General features: G+C 46.2%; 1 protein-coding gene across 5 annotated transcripts in view; it reads left to right on the forward strand.

The window, feature by feature from the left end:
• The window catches only part of Fam170b (family with sequence similarity 170 member B), a 30,665-nt gene continuing 11,507 nt past the window's right edge, over window positions 1-19,158 (forward strand). Inside the window, exons 1-4 of one of the 5 annotated variants that reach the window (XM_070020794.1) lie at window positions 1-78; window positions 3,320-3,416; window positions 6,007-6,882; window positions 7,090-7,329. In XM_070020794.1, the coding sequence (XP_069876895.1) occupies window positions 6,012-6,881 (870 nt within the window). In that variant the 5' untranslated portion in view covers window positions 1-78; window positions 3,320-3,416; window positions 6,007-6,011 and the 3' untranslated portion in view covers window position 6,882; window positions 7,090-7,329. Of the gene's footprint in view, window positions 139-1,455; window positions 1,534-3,319; window positions 3,417-6,006; window positions 6,883-7,089; window positions 7,330-19,158 lie in introns of those variants that run through there. The other 4 variants (XM_070020793.1, XM_070020791.1, XM_070020792.1 and 1 more) reach the window with 4 other exon arrangements.

The raw sequence follows: 19,158 nt of genomic DNA on the forward strand, positions 1-19,158 counted from the left end.
GCATTCCTAGTCACAAAGCCATCCTTCTCTGTATTCTATTCTTGAGGCAGTTCCAAAATTCCAGCTTCACAATGAGAGGTCAGTCCCACAACACTGGGAGAAGGGAAGGTAGGATGGATTCGGTGTGGCCATTTTTAGGTAATTCAATCTCCCACAGCACTCCCTACCCCCTGATCTTTCTCTTCTTCTGAGACCAATGCTCTTCTCACTTAGGTCTGATGATTCTATGTACCTGTGTGTGTGTGTGCGCACGCGTGTGCGCAGGCTGGTCTGTGGGTTTGAGCTCAAGGCCTGGGCACTGTCGCTGAGCCTTTTCCACTCAAGGCTACTGCTCCACTTGAACTATAGCTCCACTTCTGGCTTTCTGGTGGTTAATTGGAGATGAGTCTCGTGAACTCTCCTACCTAGATGACTTTGAACTGTGATCCTCAAATCAGCCTCCTGAGTAGTCAGGAGTACAGGCATGAACCAACATTGACCGGATTCTATGTGCCTTTTCATACAGTTAGTATAGAACTTGATTTGGGGTCTTATGGAGAAGGCCAGTCCATTTAATAATTATTTTTTACACAAGTATGATTGTAATAGCTGTATTTTGTATTTTCAGAAAACATGAATTTGTCTATCAGTATGTGTTGCTCTCTTCCATTATGGAATGATATTCCATAGCTGTCATTTATGTTAACATTTCTTGCTTTCCTTCCTTCTTTCTTCCTTCCTTCCTCTCATTTTTTCTTTTTTCTTTCTTCCTTCCTTCCTTTCTTTCCTTTCTTCCTTTCTTTTCTTTCCTTCTTTTCCTTGCTTGCTCACTCACTCATTCTCTCTTTGTATCAATACTGGGGCTTGAACGCAGGGCCTTGGGATCTACCTTGGCTTTTTTGCTCAAGGTGCATTGTCACTTAAGCCATACTTCTACTTGTAGCTTTTGTCTGGTTAATTGGAGACAAGTCTCACATTTCTTCCTGACTTGACTTCAAACCACAGTCCTCTGATCTCAGCCTCCTGATAGAGCTAGTATTAAAGGCATGAGCCACTATCACCTAGTAGATGTCTCTCTTTGGGTGGTACTTTGTAATATGTCCTATTTTTCCTGTCATGACAAATGCTGCAGTACTGGGCATGCCTATAATCACAGCTACTAGAAAGCAGAGATTATTAGCAGGTTTGTGGTTCAAGTCCAACCCAGGCAACAAGTTAGCAAGACATCACCTCAACAAATAAGTTAAGCATGGTGGTTCACAGCTGTAGATCTAGGTAGGATTGAGGTTAGAGGTCATGCCTGTAAAAGACTCTACCTGAAAAATAACTAGAGCAAAATAAGACCCCAAAGGCAACAGGTTTAATTCAAGTGGTAAAGTACTTGCCTAGCAACCAGAAGGCCCTGAGTTCAAACTCCAGTACTGAAAAAAAAAGTACGATAAATATTTCTTTACATAAAATTTTATGTACATTTATAGTATAAATAAGAGTTTCCCAGGAAAGAGCTGGAAGAAAACTGCTTAGTGGAAAACCACCAAACTCCTGTTGAGAAAGGTAAGTTACATTGTTAACAATAGATACAAACCTGATTTATGTTACTGTAACCCCTCTGTATATCACCTTTATAAATAACAATTTAAAATTCAATAAAAAAATAAGAGTACAAAGCGTGATGCCAGTGGCTTATCTGTATATCTAGCTACTCTAGGCTGAGATTTGAAGGTTGAAGTTCAAAGCTAGCCAAGGCAGACAAATATGAGAGTGTTATCTCCAATGAACAAATAAAAAGCCAGAAGTGAGTGTGTGGCTCAAGTGGTAGAACTCCAACTTTGAGTGAAAGAGTCAAGCAAGAGCATGAGACACCCCCAGTACCAGGGGAAAAATAGTTACTGAAAAATTAATTTCCTAATGTTCTCAATAGCTTTGGGTGTTGTTATTGTTAAAATTTTAAACTCTTGCCTAACTTATAAATGGAAATAGGCAGTGTATATAATGTATTTTTAGGTTGTAATTCCTTTATAATTCCAGGGGATAACAGCCATCTGGGTTTCTTCTGCTCCTTCCCTTTGTTTTTCTGATTAGTTCTATAAAAACTGGATCACAGTCAGGTGCCAGTGGCTCACATCTATCATCCTAGTTGTTCAGGAGGCTGAGATCTGAAGACTGAGGTTCAAAGCCAGTCTGGGCAGGAAAGTCAATAGACTGCTGTCTCCAGTTAACCACGAAAAAAAACCCCAAAAGTGGAGCCATGGCTCAAGAGGTCAAGCACTAGCCCTGAGCACAAAAGCTTAGCGGCAGTGCTCAGGTTCTAAGTTCAAGTCCCACAACCAGCATAAAAAGAAAAATAATCTGAAACAAACAAACAAAAATAACTGGATCACACAACAAATAATTTGAAACAATCAAATTGAAAAAGCCCCTAAATGGTTGATATCACTGAGGGGAAAACTACCCTCTAATTTAAAACATTAACGTATTTTCTTTCAATACTCTTTTAATTATAAAAGAACCTCTGAGATACATGAAAATAGTATTCTCATTTCACATGAGGTGAGACCAATCTTAATTTTCTGGTAATAGTAAATTAAAATGTTCATTATCTATTGAGTCTTTGTACCTCTCAGTCATTATTAGTGTTAGTGATTCTGAAAACCTGTAACACCTGAATCAGAGCCTTTGTCTCCATGGTCTCCAATAAATGAGTTCAGGGACACAGAGGGAAAAATAAAACATCAAAGATTATTGAAGAAAAAGATAAGCAGAGCTTCTGCTAGGCAGGAGGGTCCCACGGGAGGGCACTGCTCAGGGTGTGTAAAGCAGGGATTCATAAGGTGTCTCTAGGAGAGAGCTATGTGACTCTCACAATCATTGGACAGCCTGTGGGCCTTACCAATCTCTAGAGCCAATCAGAGGCTCCATGCACCCTGCATAAGCTCTCCATGTGTCCTTTACCCCCTCTGATTGGATGTCCGTACCGGCTCACCCCTCTGAGTGCACAACCCACTGTTGACATGCAGGTCTTCTGGTGCGATGGGCCAGGATGTGATGTCCAGCGGGGAACTGCTCGAGGCCACGGGGATGTAATGTCTAAGGGCCTGCATACATGGCCACTCGAAGCCATAATGAAGGATGCAGAATCTTTGGGATTGGAGGAGGCGGGGTGCTGATCGTCTAGCATCCTCTTCTCTCTCTCATTAGCACTTAAATGTTTTAACATATCATATCATGTCTATTAGTAGACTAATTTTTCTATTCCATTAGCTTCACTATTGTCCTGGTACCCCCTTGTTTTTTTAAAGGGGGGTCTCTGTAATTACACATGTTCACTCTCTTCTTGCAGGTAAGGGCACGACTTTGAATTGCTCACTGGAGCCCCCTGGTGTTTTCCTGTGTGCAGTTACGAGGCTTTGGGGGAAGAAGTAGGTGCCTACCAAGAGGTGGGTGATGTCAGTGCTGCCTTTGAATTAATGGGTATTTTTCAATCGCTTTAGAACTATTAGAATTTGGAATTCAAAAGAGTAGAAGGGGCCAGGTGTTGGTGGCTCATGACTATCATCCTAGCTACTCAGAAGACTGACATCTGAGCATCAAGGTTCAAAGCCAGCCCAGGCAGATAAGACTCATCTGCAATAACACAAATGTTACCATGAATCACAGGAGAAAAAAAATCCTCTGTCACTGATGACGTCATAAAATAAAGCCAGTATCCTAGTGATGCTGAAGAGTCCAGGGCCACTCGGGCAAGGCCACCTGGAGGGCTTCAGCACAGCCACATCAACTTTCATAGAAATGCTGGAGCATGGCAACTCTGGGCTCTGGTTTCAAATCATGGTGTTTCATGATTTGAATCACAGGAGAGAACAGTCATCAATTGATGGGAGCACACTCAGTGTGACCACCCCAGACTCCATGGATAACAGCGTAGGAGTATGCTGGCCATGTGGGTCAAAGGACAGGGATAGAGGTGAGCCAGTGATGCTCCCCAGGGAGGAATTCCACATGCTGTTACTAAGAACTGCCCATCAAAGTGGATGGTGGCTTGAGGCAGTGAGGAGCAGTGGCCATTGCCTAGGCTGCTGTGTATGATATTTCAGCATGTGCATGGATGGACATGTAAAACATTCACTGTGGTGTATTTAATGCACATTTGAAAAAAACAACAACAGCATGGCAGTCCAGTGACAGGAAAACTGCTTTATAAACAAATAGATGAGCTAGGCACCGGTAGCTCATCTCTATAATGCTAGCTGCTTGGAAGGCTAGGATCTGAGGATTGCAATACAAAGCCATCCCAGGCAGAAAAGTCCAAGAGACTGTTACCTGCAATTAATCAGCAAAAATCTAGAGAAATGAAGGTGTGACTCAAGTGACAGAATGCCAGCCTTGAGTAGAGAAAGGTAAGCAAAACATGAGGCCTCTAGTTCAAGCCCCTAACAAAGTAACTTACTAACTTACCAAATTAATTGATGAGTTAACCTAGGACATCAGGTTGAAGCACCCCAGATGTGCTCATGAGCACCACCAGATGTTTTCATGAGCAGCCATCTCACCTTCATACCGGCCATTTAATGTCTTCACACCTCGGTTTCCTCATCTGTTCAATGAGAATCATAATGAAATTTCTCAAGGTTTCTTTGAATATAAAAGGAGTCAAATGAAACACAGCAACTTACACGCTGACAGGGACACAATGGGAGTTCGAGGGGACACGTCACAAATGGTGGAAGTGTGATGGGTTGGGTTGGCCATACTGTTTCCAGGTCCTGCTTTACAGACAGACTGCAGTGAGATATTATTTACATCCACAGACGCCACCAATCTTACCTATATATTCTGAATATTTGTGACAGGTGTATACACCTGTGTAAGCATTGCCACAATTGAGATACAAAACTTATATGCATCAGCCACTTTTCGGCTATCACCCAGTTCTTGGTCACCACTCTATCTTTCTTTTCAGAATGTTGTCTCAGTGGAATCATTACATTTTCTGGCTCCTGGTCTTGAACTCAGGACCATTGCTCTTGCTTGGCGTGATCACTCACAGGCTGGTGTACTCATACTTTCAGCTGAGTTCTTTTTGTGCTGGTACTGGAGCTTGAACTCAGGGCTGGCCACTGCCTCTGTAAGCTTTACTTCCAGATTTTTAGTGGTTAATTGGAGATGAGTCTCACAGACTTTACTGCCTGATCTGGTTTCAAGCTACAGTTGTCAGATCTCAACCTCCTGAATAACTACGATTATAATAGACATGAGCCACCAGTACCCACCCAGCCTGGCCTTTGTTGGTTGATCAAAGATGACAACTTACAGATTGTTTGCCCTGGGCTACTTTGAAATGTAATCTTCTAGATCAAATGTCATCCTCCAGAATAGCTAGGATTATAAGAATAAGCCACTGGCACCAGGCCTATTATGCAAACTTTTTTTTTTTGCCAGTCCTTGGTACTTTGTTACTTTGCCAGGGCCTAGGTATTGTCCCTGAGCTTCTTTTGCTTAATCCTAGTGCTCTACCACTTGAGCCACAGCTCTACTTCTCATTTTGTTTGTTTGTTTTTCTTGAGTGGTTAATTGGAAATAATAGTCTATGGACATTCCTACCCAGGCTGGCTTTGAATCATGATCCTCAGATCTCAGCCTCCTGAGTAGCTAGGATTATAGGCACGAGCCACCAACACCTGGCTTGTGTGACTTTTTAAATCTGGCTTTTATTTAGCAAATGCTTTACAGATCTGCCTCCATCATCCATTTTATCCATGAAGGCAATTGCGTTATATGGTTGGACCACTGTCTAGTCAGTCACCAACTGACATCCTTTGTTTATGGTGACAAGTCACACACTACTGGACCTCCACTGGGACCCGATGAGAGGGTATGATCATCCTCATGTTAGGAAGGACCGGGCAAAGCAGGCTGTACACCCTCCTGAGAGTACTCCTTTTCCGATTTGCCCCCCACCCCCAGTCCCCCAAGGTAAGCTGTACACAGATCCCTTGGGAGAGGTCACTGATGGGCTGTCCTCCTCAGGGACCATGAAGAGAGATGAGTCATCTCCACGCCCGGGGCCGGCCCTCCCACAGGAGGACATCTTCTTCACCGCCCGGCCTCGGGGGCTCCTGGGCTGGAGCAGCTCCCTATCGTCGTCAGAGTCCTCGGCCGAGTATCAATCCTACTCCCAGTACCAGTCCTGCTGCTCCTGCCTGCACGACCCGAAGGACGCGCCCCCCCAGAGCGTGTGCGCGCTCTACACCCATGTGCAGACGGTGCGCGGCGTGGCCGTGGCCTGGGAGACCGAGGAGGGCTTCGAACCCGTCAGCAGGACGCCCCGCATCCACGAGGCCCAGTTCATCAAGCGCCAGCGACGCAAAGGCTCCTCCTTCGAGATGGCCTCCAACACCGACCTGCACTGGGAGCTGGAGGCCTGCAAGAACGCCTCGTACCAGGAGCCCGACGAGGACGAGGACACGGACACCACGGAGCTGCTGAGCCCCCTGGAGAGCTGTCTGCAGGAGCTGCGGGCGCCCCCGGACTGGCTGATCACCACCAACTACGGGCTGCGCTGCGTGGCCTGCTGCCGGGTTTTCCCCACGCTGGAGGCCCTGCTGGAGCACGCGCAGCACGGCATCCACGAGGGCTTCAGCTGCCAGATCTTCTTTGAAGAGATGCTGGAGAGGAAGAGGGCCCGGAATCTAGAAGAGCTGGGAGAGGAGGAGGTGGAGGAGGAGGAGGAGGAAAACAGCCCTTCGGAAGGTAGCCGGTGTTCCAGTCCTCATGTCAAGATCCAGATGCCTGAACTACAGCCAGAGACACCACAGCCGGAACAACCGCCACCGCAGCAGCAGCAGCAAGCCCCGCAACAACAGTCACCATCCAAGTCGAAGCAGAAACCCCAGCAGGCCTGAGGTGAGCTGCCCACCCTGCCCTTGCCTTCCAGCACCTTGGGTTGCTGCTCCTTTGTCAAAGCTACCAGGGGCAGAGGGAGAGGAGGGGGTGGGGGGGGGAAGCAGGGGAATAAAGCCATCCATGGGTGTGGAGCAGCCATGCTGGGAGAGGAAGATGTCTTCCTCCCTACCTGGAGGGATAGGTGGGGCAAAGCATTTTTTTCACCAGCGTCCAAAGAAGAGGGCTTCAAGTGTTCCCGATAGTGGACACAGGATCGGAAACTCACAAGCACGTGGCCGCAGGGATTTCTATTTTTTGGCTGGAGGATCAGCAGGTCCACCTGTACTGAACAGGCAGATTGTGATTCCCAGGAGAGCTAACGGCAAAGGATGCTTCGGCCCTATTTTTGTTAGGAATCTGTCATAGGCCCTAATTCTATGTCTAATGTTACTGGGATTAAACTTGAAATAGCTCAAAAAGTGGAAGGCAGTGTTTTTAATTCACCCAACCATGCTGTCCTGTGTTACTCAAGGCATGTGACAGGTGACAAGCTAGCACAGCATAAACCTCATCGTGTGTGGAGTTTTGTTTGTTTGGGTGTTAGTGCCAATCCTGGGGCTTGAACTCAGGGGTTAGGCATTGTCCTGGAGCTTTTTTGCTCAAGATTAATGCTCTACCACTTGAGTGACACCTCCAGTTTGGGTTTTTTTTTTTTTTTTGCTGGTTAATTAGAGGGAAGAGTCTCATGATTTTTCTGTCCAGGCTGGCTTTGAACCATGATCCCCATACCTCTGCCTCTTGAGTAGCTAGTATTACAGGCCACTGGCAGCCAGCAGTATCAATTCCATTTTAGTCTGTTTCTGTTTGCTGCTGAGTACCAGGAACCTAATCCTGAACAATTGCCTCTTATAATTTTTATTTAAATGCTATAAGAAAAATGAGCAATGCATGAATTCTAATTTTATTGAAATACTAATGAGGCTGAGGTTAAGATCCTCCCCCACCCCATGCCCCCACTTCTGGCCACGTGGTCCCTAGAGGGCAAGCTCTTTTCTTGGCCAGGGGCCCCCACATTAACACTAGCAGCACTTGGATTGTCGGATATAGAAAATGAGGCTGAGGGTGAGGAGCGGGAGCCTGCCCCTGCTCACATAGGGTTAAAACTTAACAGTTGAGAAACAAGCCTCGTGGGAAAGACATAACATTTGTTTTCTGGGCAACATAAACAAGGACACAAGAAGATGGTAATGTGGCTGAGGATGAGGCTGATCAAAGCCAGCTGGGCTGAGGGAGAGCCACACCCAGGGCCTGGGCAGCCAGAGCAGGCCCCTCCAGCTCTGGGGACTGCTGGGGGCGTGGCCTAGCACTCAGTAGTTCCGCAGAGCCTGGTCTGCAGAGCCTGGTTTGCAGAGCTCAAACACCCCAGTAGTGGGCTGGCTCTTCCCATACTTGGGAGGGAGGTGAGCCCACCCCCCATGGCTGAGAGGGAAGCCCATCTCCCACTCCCACCCAGGTTTGTCCTCTGAGGCTATGACAGCAGACCAAGGAAGTGTCAGCATTGGTCACCCACCGGCCACCAGCCACGCATGGAGAGGGGGCCATCATCACACCATGGTGGTACTGTCTAGGGACCTTGAGTTCTTTTTGTCTCCATCAAGTAAGGAATGGTCAGGCAGGACAAGTGGGAGGAGAGGCAAAGTTTAGAGGAAAATGAGTGAGGTGCCAAGGCAACTGAGGAAGGCCTCTTAGCTACTGGTGGGCTGGTACAAACCCCAACTAAGAATTGCAGCTGGGACACCTTATGATGATGAGGTCCTGTCCACCTGCTTACTGGGCAAGGAGGAGGGGGAGGAGGAGGAGAAGAAAAAGGAAGGGGAGGAGGGGAAGATGGGGGAGGAGGCGGAAAGAGGAAGAGAAGGGGAGAGAAGGGAGAGGAAGAGGGGGGAGGGAGAAGATGAGAAGGAGGGAAGAGGAGGGGGGAGGAATGGGAAGAGGATTGGGAAAAGGAGAGGAGAGAAGGAAGGGAAAGGGAAGAGGAGGGGGAGGGAGAGGAGGAGAAGTACAGACTTCTCAGTCTGAGAGAGAGAGAGAGAGAGAGAGAGAGAGAGAGAAGAGGGAGGCCCAGAAATCAGCATCTCATGTAAGATCTTGGGACTCCTTTGGGGCCAGTTTCAGTTGTTCTGGCATCTGGCTGGGACACTGCTGGCCCCACCCCAAGGAGACGGTGGCCTGTCCCCTGTGTGGGTCTGCCCCAGGGTCATCAAATGTGGTTCTTCAGAGCGTATCTAAGTTTCCCCTGGGTCTCCAGGAAGAGGGAAAGGGTGTGCCTTGTCTCCACCAGGCCACTGGCAATGCTTGCCTGTCTGCCTCATCTTTTTGTTTCTCTCTCGATGGCATCCTCAAGAGAGTGTGGGACCCCCCCCACACACACACCTATCCTCCTCCCCATTCACGTTACTCAGGATGCACAGTTGCAGGACTATGGCTCAGGCATCAGAGCCTCGAACTGGAATCCATGGAGCCAGATTGCCCAGGACCCATCAGAGCCTCCCAGAGGCTCCTCTGTGTCTTTTCCTTCTCGGGAGCCCCACCCCAGCCCTTGTTTCACTTCCCACCATTTCTCTCTCCTAAGCAGGAGAGCAAAGTGGGAAGGCCAGCCTGACAGTACAGCAGATGCCCAATGTAGGATGGTCTGAAGCACACTTTTTGAAGCCGTTCAGGAGGAACAATTTGAATGTTGTGTTTCTGTGTGCATGTGCATGTGCATGTACGTGTGTGTGTGTGTGTGTGTGTGTGTGTGTGTGTGTGTGCTGGGTGCTAGGTGCTCGGGGCCTGGCATTGTCCCTGAGCTTTTTCACTCAAGGCTGGTGCTCTACCACTTGGGCCACAGCTCTACTCCAGCTTTTGGGTGGTTAATTGGGGATAAGAGCCTCCCAGACTTTCTACTCAGGCTGGCTTCAAACCAGATCCTCAGATCTCAACTTCCTGTGTAGCTATGATTTCAGGTGTGAGACACTGGCACTCGGCACTGATTTTGATATTTATTTTTCTCTGCAGTGCTGGGCATTGAACACAGGGCCTTGCACATGCTGAGAACGTGTTCTATTGCTAAGCTACAGCACCAGACTTTAAAAGCCAGACTTTAAAAGTAAGGAGTTCTTCCTTCCATGATGCTAAGGAGGTAGCAAGCTACGGGTCCCAGGCAGCCAAAGTCACAGGAAGGGACCAAACTCCTCAGCACACTGTATCACTGAGCTGTGGCAGCCAGTATGTGAGGTGTATTGAATGTGTTCGACTTTGTGACATTTTCAACTTAAGATGTGTTGATTGGAAGATATCTCATGGAGGCCAAGAATCCATATTTCCATTCTGTAAAGCCTAGAACAGCTTTGCAAAGTTTATTTAAAATAGTGTCAGCCAAAGCCAAGTTAGGGAAATAGCCCAGAAGGCCCTACAGTGGATGAATAGATCAAGAAGATGTGAAATATATGAAATTGACTCATGCATCAGGAAGATTAATGTATATCATTTACAGGGAAATGGATGGACCTGAAAAAATATGCTAAGTGAAGTAAGTCAGGCCCAAGAGACAAAGGACACATGTTTTCTCTCCCATGTGGAAGTTAGATCTAAAATTATAAACAGATATGATAACTTATATAGAATGCATATATGCACGAACAAATTGACTAAAGTAGGGTATACACAAGGGAGAATTGCAATGGTGTAACTCTTTTGAGCAACTGATTTACAGTTCAAAAAAAACAAACACCAGGAAGCTGAAATAATGTGTTGTCACTGGGGTTGGCAGGAAGGCAATCAAGAAAAGGGGGACAGAGGAATAGAGAAAGAGTGGACGAAAACTGTCCAAGTCTTCAATGTACATGTGTGAAAATGGAACCAAGAAACCTGAAGGGATGGGTGGGGTCGAGAGAAATCTGGGAGATTGATGGAAAGGGTGACAGCGATCAAGATGCTTTGTACTCATAAACGGACGTGTTGAATTGAAATGTTTGTGTACAACTACTTAAGTATATAAATAATTTTTTTAAAAAACTATATAAAATAAAAAATAAAAGTGAATGGGTGGTTACAAAAAATAAAAATGAAATGGTGCCAGGCACATGCAAAGCATACTGTAAATGAGAACTAATTAGAGAGATGAAATGCTTCCCTAATTCAATGCATAAAAGCTGAGGCTTAGGCCAGGGGCAGGTGGCTCACGCTTGTAATCCTAGTTACTCAGGAGAATGGGATCTGAGGATCGAGATTCAAAGCCAGCCCTGGCAGAAAATTTCCTGTGGGACTCATCTCCAATTAGCCACCCAAAAAGCTGACAATAGAGCTGTGGCTCAAGTGATAGAGTGCTAGCCTTGAGCATAATTGCTCAAGGATAATGCCCAGGTCCTGAGTTCAAATCCCAGCGCACACACACACACACAGCGCTGAAGCTAGTAGTCACAACGCACAACCCCCCTCTCAATATGGGGGCTGCTCTCACTCATAGCTGATGGAAGACAGACCCAGGCCTCCACATGGGGCCAGGAGGTGATTGTGGGGGTCTGAGGATATGAGAGTCCCTGCCTGCAGGCTGTCACATTGTTGTGCCCTTCCTTCCTCCCTTCCTCCCTTTCTTCCTTCCTCCCTTCCTCCCTTTCTTCCTTCTTTCCTTCCTTCCTTCCTTCCTTCCTTCCCTCCCTCTCTCCCTCCCTCCCTCCCTTCCTTCCTTCCCTCCCCTTCAGTGGTCTGTGTATGTGTGTGTGTGTGTGTGTGTGTGTGTGTGTGTGTGTGTGTGTGTGCGCGCTGGTTACTGGGACTTGAACTCAGGCCCTTGTACTCTTTCTTGCTTTTTGCTCAAGGCTGGCACTCTACCACTTGAGCCAAAGTCTCCACTTCCAGCTTTGTGGTGGTTAATTGAAGGTGAGTCTCACCAACTTTTCTATCTGAGCTGACTTTGAACCTTGATCCTTAGATGTCAGCCTCCCAAGTAGCTAGTATTATAGATGTGAGCCACCCCCTTCCCTGCTCTTTCCTTATGTTCAATGTGGTGTTATGAAGCATTCAGATAACTTTACCATCCCATTTAGAAAGTCACTGAAAATGGAATGATTTTAGTCTGACCAGGGCTATATCTTGTTATCCTGACCAATATTTATCTTTCCTACATGGAGGATTTGACTTTGGAAAACTTCCAAAGGAATCCTCTGTAGAGGATTATTTCCACACTAGAAAGCTTCATTCCCAACCCAATACTGGTGGCTCATTTACATAATCCTAGCTACTCAGGAGGCTGAGACTTGGAGGAGTAAAGTTTGAGGCCAATGCTGACAGAAAAGTCTGCAAAACTCCATCACCAATTAACCAGCAAAATATCAGACTGAGGGCATGGCTCAAGTGGTAGAACACTAGCCACAAAGAGGCAAGTAGTACTGGCACATGAAAAGAAAAAGGAAGAAAGAATGGAAAAGAGAAAGAAAAAAGGAAGGAAGGAAGGAAGGCAGGTAAGTTTCAGTCCTTTGGAAGTTGTGAGAACTCTGATTCTTTGAGGGTGATGCCCTTCCTACCATCTGATGCTCTGCCTGTCACCTTCTCTGTGCAAGTAGAGTAGGGCCTCATAGCCTGAAGTTGATGTTTGGGACCATGAAATGCCCCCTCACAATTTCGGGCATATAGGCTTCCTTGTATTGTTTTCTCTAGAACTGTGCTCCATAAAGGCTGAGCTGTAAATCCACAGCCAGCAGGAAGAAAGGACAGTTTCTGGACTCCATGTCTGGCCATGTGTCCAGAGATTTTTGTACCAATGGAGACATTATCCAACCTTTTTTTTTTCTTCAGTTGTGGAGCCCAATCTCAGCCTGGGTGTTGTTTCTGACCTCTTTTTGCTCAAGGCTAGCACTCTATCCCTTTGAACCACAGTGCCACTTCCAGTTTTTGAGTAATTACTAGGAGATTAGAATCTCACAGGGACTTTTCTGCCTGAGCTGGCCTCAAACCACCATCCTCAGATCTCAGCCTCCTGAGTAGCTAGGATTACAGGTCACTTGCACTCGGCAATCTTCTAACCAATGCGTATGAAAAAGGCATCAAGTTAGCTGCTCCTAAAGGGAAGGAGAGAAAGGGCATGATGGGGTTAGAGACAAACCTGAGATGAAAACTCAGGCAAAGAGGCAAGGGTGGGGCAGGCTTTGTTCCAATGTTGGACAGAGACCAGGTACCCCTTGAATACTGGCCTACAGGCCTTTCCACACCAGCCAGGCCATGTGTCAATGGTGGCTTTTTAGAAGTAAAAATTCCTCCCAGAGAAATTCTCATGTCGGCCAAAAGAATGCACACAAGGATTTCCATTACATGTGGTTTTTAGTAACACAAATGAGAAATGCTACACATTTTAAAAGCAAGTTAAACATTGGCAGTAATTTCGGTTCATAAAAATTGGCAAACTATGTAAAAGACAAGAACCATGTGTGTGCACATGAGAATGGATTCCACATGAATGCTGTAGAGATGGAGTTGGTAAAGAGTTAGTATTGAAGCCTGGAGCTGTAACTAATACTGTCTTTTCTTTTTTTCTCTTTTTTCTTTCCTCCTCCTCCTCCCCTCCCATTCCCCCCTCTCCTCTCCTCTCCTCTTTTCCTCCCATCCCTTCTCCTCCTCTCCTCTCTCCTCTTCTCTTCTCCTCTCCTCTCCTCCCTCCCCATTTCCTGTCTCCTTCCCCTCTCTCCCCTTTCCTCCCCTCTCCTTTCTCCTTTCTTCCCCTCCCTTCCCCTTTCCTCCCTTTCCCCATCTCCCTCCTCCTCTCCTCTCGCTGGAAATGTGTGTGTGGCCGGGATTAAACCCAGGGCCTTGCACACGCCACACAGATGCCACACAGCTCTCCCTCCCCCAGCCCACATTTTAAAATAGCTTAGAACATTTATTTCACTGTGGTCAGTCAATGTAGAGAGCACAATTTCAATTCTTCACCTTTTCCTTTTTTTAAAAAAAAAAACACATGAGGGCTGGGAAGGTGGTTCAGTGGTAGAACGCTTGCCTTGCATGCCTGACTCCCTGGGTTTAATTCCTCAGCACCACATAAGCAAAAAGAAAAAAGCCGGAAGTGGCACTGTGGCTCAAGTGGTAGAGCGCTAGCCTTGAGCTGAAGAGCTGAGGGACAGCCCCCAGGCCCAGAGTTCAGGCCCCACAACCGGACCCCCCCCCCAAAAAAACAAAAAAAAAACATGATTTTTTTGTGGGTTGCTGTGGCTTCATACAAATTCCAAACTCTTAAATGGTCCCAATGGTTTATAGCCTGGCGTGCATTCTCCTGTGCGTGTGGCACGTTGTTGTTAGAGCAGTGTGGTCAGGTGCAGGGAGCTTCGTGGCAGCTGTCTGTTTGACATCTAATATCAGGGACACATATCTTTCTTTGTGCCTTTCTTTGTATCAAGCTTTAAAAAACGGAATCCAATGTCTTTTGATAGACGACTTACCCAGTTTTCCTTGTTTGTTTCAAGAGGATCACCATGTAATCCATACGAGGTGGCAGCTTGTCACCCTCTTCTATGGATACACTCTGCAGACTGCAGGCATGCGCACCACAGCCAGCTGCTTTGCTTTGCTTTCATTACCATTCACTTGGTAACATTTTTTTATCTCCTTATTTTCATATGTTGTTTGATTTTGCTTTGTTTTTGCTGGATTTTGAACTCAGGGTCTTACACTTACTAGCTAAGTCCTTTACCACTAAGCCTTACCTTCAGCCCTAATCCTATCTTCCTCCTCCTCCTCCTCTTCTTCTTCTTCCTCCTCTTCTTCCTCCTCCTCCTCCTCCTCCTCCTCCTCCTCCTCCTCCTCCTCCTCCTCCTCCTCTTCTTCTTCTTCTTCTTCTTCTTCTTCTTCTTCTTCTTCTTCTTCTTCTTCTTCTTCTTCTTCTTCTTCTTCTTCTTCTTCTTCTTTTCCTCCTCTTCTTCTTCTTTTCCTCCTCTTCTTCTCTTCTGCTCCTCTTCCTCTTCCTCCTCCTCTTCCTCCTCTTTTCTTTCCTTTTCTTATTCACCCTCTTCCTCCTCTACTTCTATTTTTCTTCTTCTTCACCTTCTTCCTTACCACCTTCTTCTCTTTCTCATTTCTCCCTTCCTTTCTTTTTATAATGGTACTGGGCCTGGACTCACAGTCTCACACTCTTGCTTAGCTTTTTCATTCAAGGCTGACACTCTACCATTTGAGTCACAACTCCAATTCCTGGTTTTTGCTGCTTAATTAGAAATAAAAAGTCTATCAGATTTATTTGCCCAGCCTGACTCTTAACCACACCCCTCAGCTGTCCCTGAGTAGCTAAGATGACATGTATGAGACACTAGTGCTTGGCTATTTGTGTGTGCACATGCATGCACACACATGCGTGCAAATACACGCACACACACACACACAGGTGTGCTAGGATGGCTCTTTGTGTGTGTGTGCATGCACATGCATGCACACACATGCGTGCGCATGCACGTGCATGCACACACATGCGTGCAGATACACACACACATACACAGGCGTGCTAGTACTGGATCTTGCACTCAGGGCTCCATACTCTTGCTCAGCTTTCTTGGTTGTTCATAGTTCATGTTCTATCACTTGAGCCACACCTCCACTCTCAGTATTGCTGGTTAAATTGGATGACTCTACAGAACTCAGTCTCAAAGCCCTTTTGTTATAACACTGCTCTGTCCTGCACAGACACAAATGAGAAAAACATTGGTCAGCTGAAATTCAGGGCCATGGATACTTTAGACTGGAAATAGGCCAGGAAGTGAGGTTTGAGGGTCAGTCTCTCACTCTATATCCTCAGCCTGGGAGATAGGCCCCTCATTTGTCATCTGATGGTAACATATTTGTGGGGGGAAATCACCTCCTTTGAAGGATGATTAATGAATCTGATGAGGACAAATGACAGAAGGAAAAGTGTCAGTCAGCGGCGGTGCCCTGAGCATAGCCCAAATCCACCTCATGTAGGTCGTCTGCCTCAGGCTATCTCTCCACCTAACTTTGGGCTCTTCTGGGCTCAGCCTCTTCTCATCTAAGCAGGCCTTCCTATAGACTTTGCTTTCTTGCTTTCTTTCTTTTTTGTTATTCATGGGATTTGAACTCAGGGCCTGGGCACTGCCCCCAAGTTTTTTTTTTAATATATATTTTTATTGTAAAGATACTGTACAGAGGGGTTAAAGTTACATGAGCAAGGTAATGAGTACATTTCCTATCAGGCATTGTTACCCCCTCCTTTGTTTTTCCCCTACCATGCCTTCCCTCCCCACCTCCCCATTCCCAAGCTTTTTTTGTTCAAGGCTAGCACTCTACCTCTTTAACCACAACACCACTTCTGGTTTTCCAGTGGTTAATTAGAGATAAGAGGCTGCATTTACTCAAATGATCACAAACAAGACCATACTAAAGCTACCAGCACAACTATGTTTATTGCAGCATTATTTCCCATAGCTAAGATATGGAAACAACCCAGATGCCCCTCAGTAGATGAATGGAATTCTATGCCTCCATCAGAAAGAATGGCATTGCCCCATTTGTTAAGAAATGGAAAGACTTGGAAAAATTATATTAAGTGAAGTAAGCCAGGCCCAAAGAAACGTAGGTCCCATGGTTTCCCTTATTTGCAATAACTAGTATACGTCTGAGATAAGCAGAAATGGTCAGATAAGTTGACGTTAGGTAAAATGAACCCCAAGATAAGAACTCAAATGGTTTTTCTTTCTTGCGATTGTTTCTAACATATTTATAAGATGATTTCTTTGTTACTTTGTATGTCCCTCCCCCATGGTATAACCCCTATTTTCACTGTGTTTGATGTTGGTATAATTTGTGGAGGGGAAGGGAAAAAATAACTTTTTAAAATAGGGATACAGGTGGACCCATTTCAACAATGAGATATACAAGATGTTATGTTGAAAAATGAACTTTACAACTTTGGGGGGGTGTGGAGAGGTGGGAAGGGATGGGAAGGGGAAACAAAGGAGGAGGAGGGAACAATGCTTGATAAGAAATGTACTCATTACCTTGCTCATGTATTGTAACCCCTCTGTACGGCGTTTTCACAATAAAAAATGAAAAAAAATCATTTATATATATATATATATTTAAAAAGTCTCAGACTTTCCTGGGCAGGCAGTCCTCAGATCTCAGATCCTCAGATCTCAGCCTCCTGAATAGCTATGATTACAGGTGTGAGCCTTCTGTAGACTTTCCTTGTGGAGGACAGAGCCTTCTTCTCATATCATGGGTCCCCAAGAATGTGCTGATTGTCCACATAAGCCTTTATAACCCCAATATTTGGATATGAATCCTACAGAAACATGAAGTTTGTTCTTTCAAATACAGCCTGTCTTGGTTTCTTCCTAAGAGTTGAAGTTAGAGACCCAGGACCTGGTTGCAGACTGTGAGAAAAGCAATCTTTGCGTCAAACCAAAGTATCTCCATCTTGTAGCCAGTCACAATTCTGTGCTGATATTTCCAGGGATTATTTGCTTCCTGATTTCAACTGTAGCTATCATCTGTGTTGTTTGTAACCAGTCAGCCACATCAAAGGTATGAATTAAAGAATAGACTCCCTTTCCTGGAGTGGGAACTTTCCACTGATTTTACCAACCATCTCCAACTGTAACCATCAGCCACCTCATCCCCAGCCCCGTTGCTAGTCAGCCACAATGAGACAGACCCCCTTTGAGTGGGAACTTGCTTGGGAACTTGAGTGGGATAGTTGGAGTATTTCTAACTTCCTTGTACTACCCCATTACCCTGGTAACCAATTTAAACAGAACAAGAGCTTAACTCTTTGACAAGGAGGAAGGACAGTACGGGTTGAGATTTAAAAAAAATAGCAGGGCTGGGAAGTTGGCTCAGTGGTAGAGCGTTTGCCTTGCATGCCTGAGGCCCTGGGTTCGATTCCTCAGCACCACATAAGCAAAAAGAAAAAAGCCGGAAGTGGTGCTGTGGCTCAAGTGGTAGAGCGCTAGCCTTGAGCTGAAGAGCTGAGGGACAGCGCCCTGGCCCAGAGTTCAGGCCCCACGACTGGACCCTCCCCCCCAAAAAAATAGCAGGCTACCTCATCAGGGTGCCTGCCTGGCTCTGGGGAGCTTGGCAGTGTACCCTTCTGCGCAAAGATTAATTGCCTTGAAAAAATCCATCTCTCGTCTGTGTCATTTTCTGACACCAGAGCATCGTGTGTCTACAATCTGACCCTTCCCCAAGCCAGTGATTCTTGGGTGGCCCACATCCAAGTCAAAGACTCACAACTTTGGGAGCAGAGTTGAGGCTCCCTCTCCTGTTCCTTCCTCGCGAAGGCCTCCCTAGGCCAGCACAGGTATTTCTTCCTCTAACGCCCATCCCACAACCCTTCCACTATTTGCATTGTGTGTGTATATGTATGTGTGTGTGTGTGTGTGTGTGTGTGTGTGTGTGTGTGTGTGTGTGTGTGTACATGCACACCAGTTCTGGGACTTGATCTCAGGCCTTGGGTGCTATCTCTATCTCTGAGATTTTTTTTTTTTTGCTCAAAGCTAGTGCTCTACCACTTGAGTCACAGCTTTCCACTTCTGGCTTTGTGGTGGCTAGTTTTGAGATAAGAGTCTCATAACCTTTCCTATCTGGCCTGGCTCCAAACCATGATCCTCAGATCCCAGCCTCCTGAGTAGCCAGGATTACAACTGTGAAACACTAGTACCTAGCCTGATTCTTCATTTCTTGACTTTGTCCAGTAATTCTCCTAAATCACCCCCTCCTCCAGGTACTCAGTCCTGGAAACTCCGAGCTCCAGCTGTGCTGTCGGGTCCTGAGGCCTACTGCACCAAACACCCTGTGGCTGGTTGTACTCTTCCTTCCTGGAGGTGGTGAATCACTATCTCTTCTCTTGAAGCATGGCATTCCCCAAACCATGGCAGGCTAGTATCTTGTCAAAGCAGTGCATGTGTTTGGGGGGCTCAGAGGCACACTGGACAAGAGAGCAAGGCCATCCTTGGTGTCCAGTGCATATTTCTTAACCACAGAATGAGATAATCATGTTGGAATAGCCTTGACTCACAATCAAGTTCATCAGGAAACTCCAAATTCTTCTAAGAGCTACTGGCCACTGGACCCTCATCCACAAGGAGCTGTCACTAGTGGGTGGAGAGGATTTCTGGTAGAGAAAGAAGCTTAGGGCTAGAGAGCCACATTCTAAGGACCCCAGTCCATGTGGCTTCCTGATGAGGGAACTCTTCACTGGCATACAGCTTAAATGACATTTCAGCCAATAATGGGCTGCATAAATAACAGCCCTGTAAGATT

Source organism: Dipodomys merriami, unplaced genomic scaffold (genome assembly GCF_024711535.1).
Source record: "Dipodomys merriami isolate MVZ:Mamm:240054 unplaced genomic scaffold, mDipMer1.0.p SCAF_14, whole genome shotgun sequence".
Taxonomy (NCBI): Eukaryota; Metazoa; Chordata; class Mammalia; order Rodentia; family Heteromyidae; genus Dipodomys; species Dipodomys merriami.